General features: G+C 35.4%; 1 protein-coding gene across 1 annotated transcript; it reads right to left on the reverse strand.

Annotated features, from left to right (window-relative positions):
• Positions 1-4,088: 4,088 nt before the first annotated feature.
• On the reverse strand, positions 4,089-9,369 carry SPATA22 (spermatogenesis associated 22). Its single transcript, XM_026055266.1, has 8 exons — positions 9,327-9,369; positions 8,741-8,869; positions 7,992-8,052; positions 7,764-7,859; positions 6,060-6,417; positions 5,610-5,739; positions 4,696-4,793; positions 4,089-4,280 (listed from the first exon to the last, which is right to left on the reverse strand). Exons 1-8 carry the CDS (start codon positions 9,367-9,369, stop codon positions 4,089-4,091), a joined length of 1,107 nt encoding a protein of 368 aa, XP_025911051.1.
• Between the last annotated feature and the right edge of the window lie 3,623 nt (positions 9,370-12,992).

Raw genomic sequence — 12,992 nt, forward strand, 5'->3', positions numbered from 1 at the left:
CAAGCAACTAAGTGCTCGATAATAATTGTTGTTTTTTTCCTCCTCTCTAGTGTTCATAATGGCTTCCGGGCTTTTGGTTTATCCTTTTGGTTTCAACTCTGCTACTGTGAAGAGATTCTGTGAGAATTCAGACATCTACTATGCAGGAAACTGCCAGATTGGATGGGGGTACATGCTGGCAATTGTTGGGGTCATGTTGTCTGTCTTTTTACCATTCTTTGCAAAATATGCACCAAAAGAGCACATATCTCCAACTCCAATACCTACTATTTTATAGTATTTTATTATTGTTTAAGAACAAAACATCCCTGTCTACAGGCAACGGGCAGAAATTATTATAGCACTTCCATTTAGCTGTATGGCTAAAGAAAAAAGGAGATGGGGAGAGAAGGTCAGACACACAAAGACCAAAAGTGCTTTGATAGTCTTCCGTAAGTATGAGTAGCGAACACTCTGGAATTGAACTAAGATTAATCAGCAGCCTTTATACTGCTCTAAACATATACTGGCATAATGCCTTAGACAAAAAAAAAAATCTGTTTATCCTCAATACATCTGTCTACCTCCCAAACAGTTTCTTTTGTGTCTCAAAACCTTAAGTCTTTTAAGAGCTTCGATTCACTTTTTATATATTATTAAAGTCAAAACTTTTATGAACCCAATAATTTTAAAACCAATAATATTTTGTTATGATTATTTTGATTTGTGAAAAAAAGCCTGCTAGTAGCTGTGGCCTAAAATTAAGCTTGATATCTAAAAAGAATTGTATACAAGCAAACAGTTTCTTTTTAATCTATATGTTTTAGTAGTACCTGCATATTGTAAGTTGTAGGCATACTTTTTTAATATTAAGCTGATATTCAAGATATAAAGTCATCTTAATGGAGACTTGCATATGTTTTAGATGACTTTTTGTCAGAGAGGGATCTGACTACTTCCAAAGGCTCAATGATGATCTGTTTAACAACAGGAAAAAAAGTGATAAGAATTTGTTTTACATATTTGTCTAGATTATAATTTTATGTGGAGTTTTACAAAATCATTTGAACTATGACAACTGTAGGTTTTGTTTTTTGTTGGATGTTTTTTAAGGCTGGAAAAGCAAATACTTTGTTTAAAAAACATATGTGCCCATAGGCCCTTTTCTGGAGTGACAATGCAAGTGAGAATGGACTGGATTCTGATATTTCCATTCCTATCGAATAGCCCATTATCCTAACTAAAATTATTGTGAAGTGAAATGCTACTTAACATGAATAAGAATCTGATGCCATGTCAGAACAAGCAAATGACCCTATTTCATGGGTATTTGCATGCGAAATTTGTGAAGTCTAATTTCCACAATAGCATTTGGATTCATTACTATCAAGGATTGAAATAAGTGCACTTTTGATTGCCTTATGCAGAAGAAACATTGGCTTCTAATCTCACTCCACTCTTTTGTTTTTCATTTAAAATAGAAATTGAATTCTAATCCTATTTTCATTTTACTACATAATCTTTTATTTTCTATTATTTATTAATAAAGAAATAAACAGCATAGTTTATATTTAATTCAGAGCTGTACTTCTCAGTTTTGTATTTTGGCACAAACCAAGTGATCAAATTTATTATTCTTCACTTAGTTGAACCCAACTAATTTGTGAATTTCTTTTTTTTTTAATTAAAAGTGTACATGAAGGGACTGATAGAGAAATGTTGAGGATGTTTAAGAAAATGCAAACAGACAGAACAGATAGTTTTATTTTAATACATGTCAAAGAGTTCTACAGTCTTGTTTACATTCCTCCACCTTCTGAACATCAATGGAACGTTATTATTTTCCAAAATAATTGTCTGTTCTTACATTTTCATGCACTCTAAAAGCCAATTCTGCACATAAACTTATTAACTTCCATTACTAATCTTCTACAATACAGATTTCATAGTAGAAGTAAGTACATAGAGAGCTATGTGTTTTTACCCACAGTAACTAAGGAATTAAATCTTCCAAATATTTAACGAAATAGGTTGAAGGAATGTCTCTAAAGTAAAAAGAATAAATTCCAGTCATTTCTTTATAGCAATGTACTTTTTAGTAATGTCTTACACTTTTTTTTATGAATGGCTGAAATTGATAATTTTCATATAAAAGTCAGAAAAGTGAGGAAAAATGAACAAAAACAGGTAAAAAGAAAATCATAACTGCAACAAAGAGAGAGAAAGAGATGCAGGCTTTTCTTTCCTAACCGACCTGTGCCTTTACACTAGAACCATTATACAAGACAGGATCAATACCGTAAAAAAAAATCAACAACTGAAAAATGTTGAATAATGTGTAAAAACTGTATTATGTAGGGTTTTTTGTTTTGTGTAATGTTTACGATTGTTCACTTAATGTTTCGCTAGAAAAAGTGATTTGTTAGTGTAAAATAGAAAACATTTTTTGCAAAGATCCAAATGCTTACTGACAGTAAAATTGTTAGATTTTTATTAATATCCATAACACACCTAGTAGACATAAATGGCCCATTCCTGTCACTGCTTGTTAATATAACTTTCATACGTGCAAGACTGGAACCATCATTCATTCAATAGAACCAGCAGGACCACCACACTTGTGTGCTGCTGATTGTGTGCACGTGGGCTTGCAGGCCTGGTCCCATCCTTCAAGCTTCCTTTGTAATTTTAACTTACTGTTACAATGGAGTCTTACAATTTACAACACTGCTGTACCAAACCCTTTACTTTTTAAAACTTGATTTTTTCTGCTTTGAACATTTTCAAGCTCTACTTCCTGTAACCTTCTTCACCTTTTATGAATTAAACTAATGCCTCCATTTGGAACTTTCTTTAATATTTTATATTTAAAGGAAATTGAGGATATGTATATGACCTCTACAACTGGATAGACGAAACTGTCATGTAAATGTCCATGTTCAGAATTAGTTTACCACAGAAGCTAGAGTTGATAATATAAATGATTCTAACAACAGTTAGTAAAGCATATACTTTAGATCCTCAATYGGAACTTAGAGTGGGATGTTGTTAACAATACATTTTCTAACACTGACAGATCACTTTTTTTATAAAGACTGTCTGGAAGTTAAATTGTGTAAAAGCGTTTTCTTGTTAAAAGTCAAACAATTTACTGGATCAGGTTCAAGTTTTATTCTAAATATATAATTTTTTAAGTGTAACTAAAGCTGTATTTTCCATTAATGTGTTTCTGCGTTGACTAGCTGACTCCTTTTTAGAATATTAACTGTTTTCTGTATTTGACTTGTTGGATACAATATTTCAATTATTTTAAATGTGAAATTTCCAATTGCCAACACTGTATAATAAAAAAATCACACTGTTCACTATTTTCTTGACTTTTTTTTGGCTTACAGTTCCCATCAGATTTGGTTAAAAGCTTCTGAAGTAAGGTAATGGTATAAGGGGAAAGGAAATATAAACAGCAGGAATAATCTATGAAAGTTAATGTTTGAAGGCAAAGACACATAAACAAGAACCTGGTCCATCCATCATGAAAGATGGTCCCATGGCAAGGGCAGGGAAGTTCTGTGTTCGTCACCTCTCCCCAAACTCTTTTGTGCCCTTGAGCAATTTTTCTACAGCTTCAGTGATCCATATACCTCCATCCACAAGGGATAACAGACAGAAGTGCTATGAATGGGATACTCCTTGCAATTTTMAGTCAGAAAGGACCGTAAGGGTATTATTTTTTTTGACAAAATTGAGTAAAAAATCCATTCCATTACAAAGGATAGGACTTGGTTACTCCTAGTTAAACAGGAACAGTTTGTATAAATAATGTACTTATAAATTCAACATTTTTTATTCAGAATTTTTTCAATGAACTCTAATCAAGYAAGCAACAAAAACCTGTTATTGCATTGATAACTAGCAAAGATAAACTCTGAAAAGTAACATGTGGAAACATCAAAACATTGTTATCAATATTTGCTGGATAATACAGCCTAGTGACATTTTGAATTATTTAATAAGATTTTCAGTATTAGTTTTGGTAAATGCTTTAGGATATCCAGCCTTTATGGGTAGTGATGAATGAAAATAAGCTTTGGACAACCATTTCAACTGTTTTAAATTTCGTTCATTGTTTTTACATATGCTGTCATCTCAACATCTGCAATTTTAACAAATTCTTGGAAAGTGTTTTGTTCTGGAATAGTTGCTGGTCTTACAGAGACGCACTTGAAAATGTTCCTTTTTGTGTCATAGTTTCCCATGCACCTGTGCACTCGACCTCTAATCAGTCTTGGAAGCTCCCGGTCCTTCACAATGAGCATAATAAACAAACAAACAAAAAATCACCTTTCTGATATGAAAAAAGCTTTCAAAATACCTGGGGAATAAATGTTGTTYGTTATTAGTGGATTTCTGAAGACTGTATCAAATGTAGAAGGCATTTACCTCCATGCCAGCTTCTTGGCCATTATCAACTACTTAGGAGCTGAAATGAAATTCCCATCTACATCTTCAATATTTTTGGTAAAATAGAAGTCTAAGGCTGCTTAAATAGTGGCTGTGTTATTGCTCTAGACCAGTTTGGGAGCAATACAGTATATATGTTTCCAGCTTTTCTTTTATACATTAACTTTCTCTTTTATTAGAACATGCATTATTAACTTCATAAAAGGGACTGTAGTTAGTGGTGTCKGCATTATGTATGGATATGGAAATGCTTACAATTTCATAAAACACACATGGCAGACTCTCCTTTCCATCTCTCAAAAGAAAATTCTTTGCCCCATATGCTCCAGGTGTGACTGCAGAATCGAGTGTGCCTACACCATTTAGTAAAAATAAGTTAGGACGTTAATATCAGTGCAGTACTAAATACGATATACAAAGATATTGTGACAACATCTACTACATAAAAGCACTAAGATATATATTAGCATCAGCTTTCTACCACAACTCATGTTGGCAATACTGGAAGTTCCAATGCAAATTAGGGGCTTTACATAGTGAGTGACCAAATGTGGTTTTCATCACCATCACTTTAAACCAGAGCAAAACAAAATTCTCTTAAAGCTTTGTTTATCTTTATATGCAAATCAACTTTACAAATATTTGCAGTCTTGTCAATATAGGAGTCTCCTGAGATCCCATTATAATGTATATTYTTATTCATCTTGATTTAAAGACTTCAGTCATTTCTGTCATCTCTGGATATGTTCACTTCTCAGATAATGTCAGTTATAATGGAAAGTGAAGCCACTAAACGTCATCTACATTTAGAAGCACTCCAGGTTTGGACTGATTCCCAGATTAATTCTATTAAAAATTACTGTAAAACTGTACCTCCCTACAAAAGGTCCCTATTTAGTAGGAAAATTCATTGTAATACATATCAAAAAAAGGAAAGAAAAGAAACAGGATAGAGTTTAAATATTGGAGGATGACTGTATTATTAATTTTGTTCCTATTTTGTTCACCTTTAATAGCTGAATGGATCTCCTAGCAGAAAAATTAAATGGCACTCATGCCAGTATTTTGGGTTTCAAAGTATTYCTATTGTTCCTACAGTTAATAACACATTTTTTCTTGGTGGCTGTCCTACCATTATTAACAGTTACAGCACAATCTACCACACTTACCTAAAACTTCAAATAATAGTGCAGTTTTATAAGTATACTGACTCCAGTGCTTCATACTTTCAATGACTGCAGATATGATTCGCAAAGAATTCTGTTTTTCTTTAAGTTTTAATTGAGATGATGAAACTTCCTTTCAGMGAAAGACGAAAACTCCAGTTAGAAACACTTACAGACTTTTAAAAGGCAGACAGCCATTTACATGTTATGTTAAATATGCAATATTTACATTAACATTAGAATATTTTTTCAGACTGGACAAATAACTCCCTGTCAATTTATATGATCATGCTGGGGATTTTAGGATATTATAACACAAAAATCTCAAATTTAAATTTTCAGAAACTTAAGGGTTTACTAAGACAGCTAGAATTGATAAAAGCCTCATCAATTTTCTTTCCCTTTACTGTTTTCCTCATTGTACCGTCCTGTTAATTCTCTGCATAAATTTACCTGAATTTTGTCTTCTTGAACACAAACAAATTGTTTTTCATTCATTTTATTTTGCTGCATATTGTGGTTAAATTTATATGCCACACTATGATGATCCTGCAGACTTCTTGATACAGTGYTAGGTTTCGCTGGCCATTGTGCTTTAGATGAGTATGTTTGGCTGATTTCTGTTGTTTTGATATGCTGAGAAGAATTATGGTTACCAGGGTTTTTTTGCTGCTGAATAGTTTTCAAACTACTTGAAATGTTCTCAAACTTTCGAATAATTCCACTATCAGATATTAAATCTGTTCTGTTACTTAAAGGAGTATACGCATTTCTGTTCCAACCTTTAGTACTGGTAGTCTTCTCTTCTGCCCTGCAGTGTAACATAATATATAATTCAATATTACGATACCTATTCTGAATATTTAGATAAGTAAATAAAGTATAGGAAAGTAAAGGAATTCTATGTGTCATTCTTTCAGATTTTAAAAAAAATCTGGCATATATTTAGACTCCAATAAACTCCACTCCAACAGACTCCACTTGATTGTGCACTTAAACTTGTCCATATACAGAGCTGTAATTACATGTGTTTAAATCCCRCTGAATTCATTAGGACTTAAAAACTTTCTTAATTTCTGTCCTGCATAAGGGCTTTCCTGACCTAAGATTTACATGTTTTTCTTAACTTTAAAATAAAATAAGCAAAATTTCTTCTGAGCATGATATTTSTGAATTATCCTTCTACCACCATTACTAAAGAAACCATTTACATCAAACTCTAGTGCTGACTTTATGATTTCCTAAGTCTACATTTTAAAAAGGAGGTCCAGAAATTGCTTCCATTTCCATTCCATTTTGCCTTAGAAGGCACTTCTTTGAAAGATACTTACACTCTCTTCTTGCCATTTGAAAAGAACAGGAGGAAGGGAAGAGAGAAAAGGATAATTATAACATTGCTGGAAGATTTTCTACCAGCTCTGGGCATCTGAGCCTGTAAGCTTTTGCTTGGTTTGCAAGACCATAGAATTCACAATTAAATTCAGTTTTGATTGAATGTTCTGATGTATAACTGCCCCACTGCACACTGAGAGAAACTTTTTTGAACTTGTTGATAAATAATTCCTGGAATTCTGAGTTTCTCTCCTAGCTCTCTGTTGATCCCCTTCCTTTCTAAAGCATTTATTTGTAAAGGTTCTGATTCAGCAAAGAGGCTTATGTATGTGCTTGAGTGTTTTGCAGATATGAAACCATCACAATAAAAAAACAAATATAGGTTGCAAGTGGGCAAAACTTCAATGCAAGCAAAGTGGAGTCTCAAAAACTTATGATTTTTTTGTACTATGAAAATTAGAATTAGTAAAGTAGTTTATCTAGTTAATCTCAGACATGCCTGATACTTTAAGCCATAACTCAGTAACATACAAGAACAGCAAAATTCTAGCAACTTTTATTGCAAGGTTGAATTTCAGGCCTGATAATAAGGCGAGATATTAGGTCTAACTAATAGGCCTCAGTAGTACACCGGAAAGATACTCACTGATTTCACTGGTTTTGGCTCATAAGCAGAATTTAATCGTTTAGGAGTACAGTGATGATCTGAGGATTAAAAGGGTATTTCTGAATGCTACTAGAATATAGAATGATACAGGATATATTTTCATATGAGAATAAGAATAGCTTGGGTTAAGGATAATAAAAATTACAGACTTTACCAACCTGAAGGCATACAAGTTTTTTCCAGTATTTGCTGAATTATACTGTGATGCATTTTGTGGTTTCATAAGGGAAGGAGCCATCTGATGTTCTGTTTGACTTTTAAAGATAAATTTAAAGTATCAGAGACATAGTACCATCTTTATTGTAAGATAGACACATGAATTGTAGTTTATGAAACAAATAATAACCAGATGAAAATTAAAAAGCAAAATAATCTGGTTTACATACCCATCGTTTGCTGCTTTCTGTAGTTCAGCCACTTCTGGGTTTGCAATTCCCCAGCCTAATTCTCAAAAGACAAAGCATTGCATATGGATACAAACTGAAAAGACTGAAAGGCAATAAGTATACTTAGGGCTCCTATCATTTATTTGCTTAATACTCCACAAATAGTCTCACTCATTCAAAAAAAAAAAGAAGGAATCTGATCCTCTGATATCTGTAATTATAGGCCTTTTCTAGACAATGCTTAAATTACAAACATTAGACTTATTTCTTGTTAGCAAAGAGACATTTTTGCTGTAAGTGAACCATAATAAACAATGAAAATAATAGAGATAGATTTCTGTATCATTCTTTCAAAGCACGATWTGGGGAACAGAAGTTCTCTTCTGGATTACAAAAAAGACATCTTATAAATGTTTCTTCTTGTAACACAGGCCTTGAATTTTGATTGAAATCAACTGAAAACAAAAGGTCAGAGTTCCAAGAGACTCCATTTAAATGCCAGCATGCTACTGCATTCTCTAACACACAAAGAGTCAACCTCCCTCCAGGCACAAAGTAAAAAAGCTCAATTGTGTAGAGGAGAAAGAAACTTCCTGGAGGACATTTTTTACATAATGAACTTTTCAGCAATAACCATAAAGGAGGCATATAGTTCTTGATAAGGATGATGTCTAATTTAATAAAATACATAATAAAGTTAACGTTTAAATGGATGTACAGCCATTTAAAAATATAACTATCTTATTTACCCAGTGATGTGACAGAAAAGTCATAAGCCTGAGTTCCGGAACTGGTACAGGGCTCATTTTTAAGTGGATTTGAAGTGAGAGGCTGTCTGTTTCTTTTTTTCTGATTGAACAGAGGTACTGGCAGACAACCTAAAATTAAAATTCACATAATAATACCATATCAGCAGCAAAAGGATACACAACCTATACTTAAATATGTGAATAATAATTACCTAACAATTCTATTATTTTACATTACCCCGAGGAATGATATTCCATAAAAAGGTAAGATAGACTGGCTATTGTTCTACAGAATTTATATGCCCAGACCTCTGTCCTGCAAATACTTCCCTCAGTTGAACTTTTCACTTGGTGACCAGTCCCCYGAATCCATTCTGAATTTTGCCTTGGGCTGTAATAAAACAGACAATCCATACTGGTCCACTCTGGAAACGGAGTCTAGACTGAATACTATACATACATATATGTATAGTATATATACTATATATATAACATACATAGTTTCTCTCTATATATAGTGTACACACACACACACACACAAGCATAATGAGGTGTAAACTGTAAGGTACAAAAGAATGACTGGTACCTGCTGTGCTACGAGTTGAAGTRTCAGTTAAACTCCTTTTCATTTCTCTTTGAGTATCCTAATAAACAAGAACGTATTGCTTACTCCAAATTCACTGTATGAAAGTTATATAAGTGGAGAAAGTAAACCAATTCATGCACTAAAGACATCCAATTTATATGCAAAGTTGTGGCAATTTGTCTTAATTCTCTGTATACCCCATTGCATGCATCAATTTAGACAACATTTCTAAAATGTGTGAGTAGTTGTACTGGATTTAGGATGCATTCACAGGCAGTCAAGTAACATGCAAATTGGTCTTTGCAGAGCAAAGGCCCAAATGATTGCATTCCTGAAGGAGAAGTCATATTCTCTACCTTTTTTAAAAAGATAAATGCTGTAAAAATACTGAATTCACTTCTGAATTCAAACGTATCTATACACTCAAATACAAGATATATTTCTGAATTCCTGAAAATACAGTATTAATAGAAAATGAATACTTCACTWAAACATTGCTGCAAACTGTGATGGCAAGGTATATGGCTTTGAATACAAAACTGATGATTTAACTATTCTGTGAAAAATAGTGTCATACTTCAAAAAATAAATTACTTTTCTGTATGTTATAGTGCAGACCTAAAACTTTTAACTGATTTCCTCATATAGAAGACATTTTACATATAAGAAACCATTATTACCCAACAAACATTCTTTAATGACTATGAACAGAAAAAGTACGTTAGATAACAGATAGCTTGCTGTATTTGCTTTCTGATTAACCTACTTCTAAAGTAAACATCCATATATTATTGTTTACATTGAAGTCACTACACAGCTTGAATATTGTATCAGTTGCTATTCTATTGAAGTTAGTTGTGTATACTTGCTTTTAATGGCATGTGAACACCACCAATATAAAACATTGCCTCTACATTTATTTTGTTGATTCAGTAGTTAACTGCATGCAGCTATTAAACATGTTGATCAGAATTAAGCCCAAGTATCTACCACAACTAGACCAGAAGAGCTGGTCAATTTGCTCTTTCCTTCTGTGATATACATGAATTACATGTTTGACAACATTAGAGCAGCTTCTGGTTCATTGGTGCAATATAATTTACATTTAAACTGCTTTGGTGGCACAATAAAGCTTAATAGCCATCAGTAAGTAATATACTTGTAAAATAAAGCCCCATAAACCTGATGTTTCAGTTTACGAAGCCAGCTTTGGTGTTGTATAGTATTTTAGATTGAATTATTTTKCTTATTGCCTTTTCTTGAAGCTGAGTAAACAGAAAACAAAAGCTCAGAGCTAAATGTCGAGGGAAAAAAGCAGATCTAAAGATGGGGAATGGAAGGGTATCCCTCAGTGTAACCCTCCTCAGTGCTCGGACAGCAGCGGTACTCAGCGGCAGGCTAAAGGAAACGCTTTGGACCCCAAGGATACGCCTGAGGTGAAGCCCGCCAAACATTAACGGAAAAAACGGTCACCCCCTCGCTCCCCGCGCTTCCCCCAGCGCGAGGCGGAAAAGGGCGGGAAGGCGGCGCGGCACCGCCCGCCGCTCGCGCAGCCGCCGTTGGCAGCGGGCGGGCGGCCGTTGGCGAGGGGGGCGGGCGGGGGGCAGGAGCCGCGCCCCGCGGGAGGGGCTGCGCGGGGCCACCGGCCTGGCTGGGAGCTGCCCGTGCCCGGCGGGGGAGAGCGAAGCGAGGAGGGCGCTGACAGGGGGGATGTCTGTAGGGTTCGTTGAGCATCTCCCTGCTCGTGGTAGTGCCGCCCGTGGTGGCGTATTTGGGACTTCCAGGACACACAAATGTGGATATAAATAAACGTACCCTCGTTTTTCAGGCTGTTTTGCTCCTTGACCACTAGCTCTGGGCTGGGTTTTACCCACCGCTGTTTTCAAACGTTTAACTTCTGACTGGCTCCTGTGTAAAGTCTTAGCTCTAGGCAGGGTTTCAGCCTGTCGTCTTTTCATAATCCCTTTTTGTTCAGCCGGTACTTGGGAAGGCTTTGGCTAGGCACTAAAGCGTGCAGTGTTACTACATTTATGTATACCTTTGTCGTTTTGATACCCAGCCTTTATCTCATTTACTTTCTTTTTATTATTGCTTATGTATTTCAGCTCATTTGGCACACATTCTGAGCTTTCCGATGCACTGCCAGATACTCAAGTACATAGTATTAGAACAAAAAAAAGTGAAGCTGTATAGTGCCCTTAATGCAACTACTGGTGAGGTGTTAAGGAAAGGGACTGAGTAAAAATGTCCAAGCGTCCCCGGTGGGCTCTGCATACACCAGCTGGGACTGGCTGGGGAAGGGCATTTCTAGTACGCACCATTACAATTACGATCTAGGTCCATCTAGTAGCTCACAGCAGTTGCTTTTAATTCACGCAGGGGGATCCTACCGAAAGTACGGGTCACCTCTGAGCTGGCAGGAGCTGCAGAGCCTGCACTGTCCATCCGAGGGGTTCCTGTTGTAGTGAAACCCCCAGCTCTGCTCTAGGTAGGAGTGGCGATGGGACGGCTTCGGGGGGTTTGGTGCTGCAGGTAACGACTGCTGCCTGTCTGCGGTGACCCGTGCTGAGCCCATACGGCTTACCGAACGTTTTGAGGTTCCCACTTGCTTTTTCCAACAGGCAACTCTCTCCGCTGCCTTGTAGATTCAATCCCAAGTTGATATGCTTTGGAGAGTGGCCTGTTCTCTTCTACGGAGTTTAGAGCAGGTCACCTCAGTGGGGAGAGAGGTACATAAAATATTTTATGCTATGTAGTATCATTGTCGATAACTGTATATCATCCTACACTCCTTACTCATAGACCGTTAGTTTTGTTGAAAAGAAAAAATGCCATGCACAAAAGCAATACTGAATTCTTAATAAACCACATGCTTCTGTAAATATTTTTTCAAAGTATGAATATTGCCCAAGCACAGTAATAAAGAATTGTTCCCAGCATTTAATTCAGCAGAATGAAAACTTTTCCAGTGTTTTCATTTACGCCCCTAAGTTCACAGGCACTAGTAATGTCCTGGGAGTCCAGGAGTTAAAAACTGTTTGGAAGTTAAGTTGCTCTAAGGGTATAAAAGAAGCTTTCATGGCTTTAGTTCCTAAACTCATGTTTGGAAATGCACTGTATCTGTCCTAAGAAAGCCCTTCTTAGGAGACATACTTCTTGCATATTAAATGAGGTAAGTGCATAGACGATCTCTGTATTTCATTCAACCTTTTGCAAGGAATTATAACCATTACAATACCATCAGAAATGAAAGACACTATATTTACTAGCAGTGCATATTTGCATTTTCCCATTTACTCTTCAAAGTGCTGTGTTGTTGAAATTCAACAAACCAAGATTCAAAGTGTGAGTCATTTTTTCAGGCGGCGTGTAAATAGCAGTTTTGGCACCATCACTAAAGAGAAGAGGGTCAAAGGACAGTACAAACTGTCCAGCGTTGTAAAATACAACTTTACTGCTTTGTTTAATAAATTACTTACTATGATTGCATATCTAACAACGTACAAGTATAAGAGTAATACAGCTGACTAAGTAAACACAGTATTAAGTCACTATAAGGTTCAGCAAATCTGTATGCATAAGCTGAAATGCAGAGAATAACTTTTGTAGGAAGTACACTCACAGCAGAATTCATCTGGATGTGTAAGTACTGTGTTTAGCTTTCTT

This window comes from Apteryx rowi, unplaced genomic scaffold, assembly GCF_003343035.1.
Source record: "Apteryx rowi isolate R43461 unplaced genomic scaffold, aptRow1 scaffold_99, whole genome shotgun sequence".
NCBI classification, from domain to species: domain Eukaryota; kingdom Metazoa; phylum Chordata; class Aves; order Apterygiformes; family Apterygidae; genus Apteryx; species Apteryx rowi.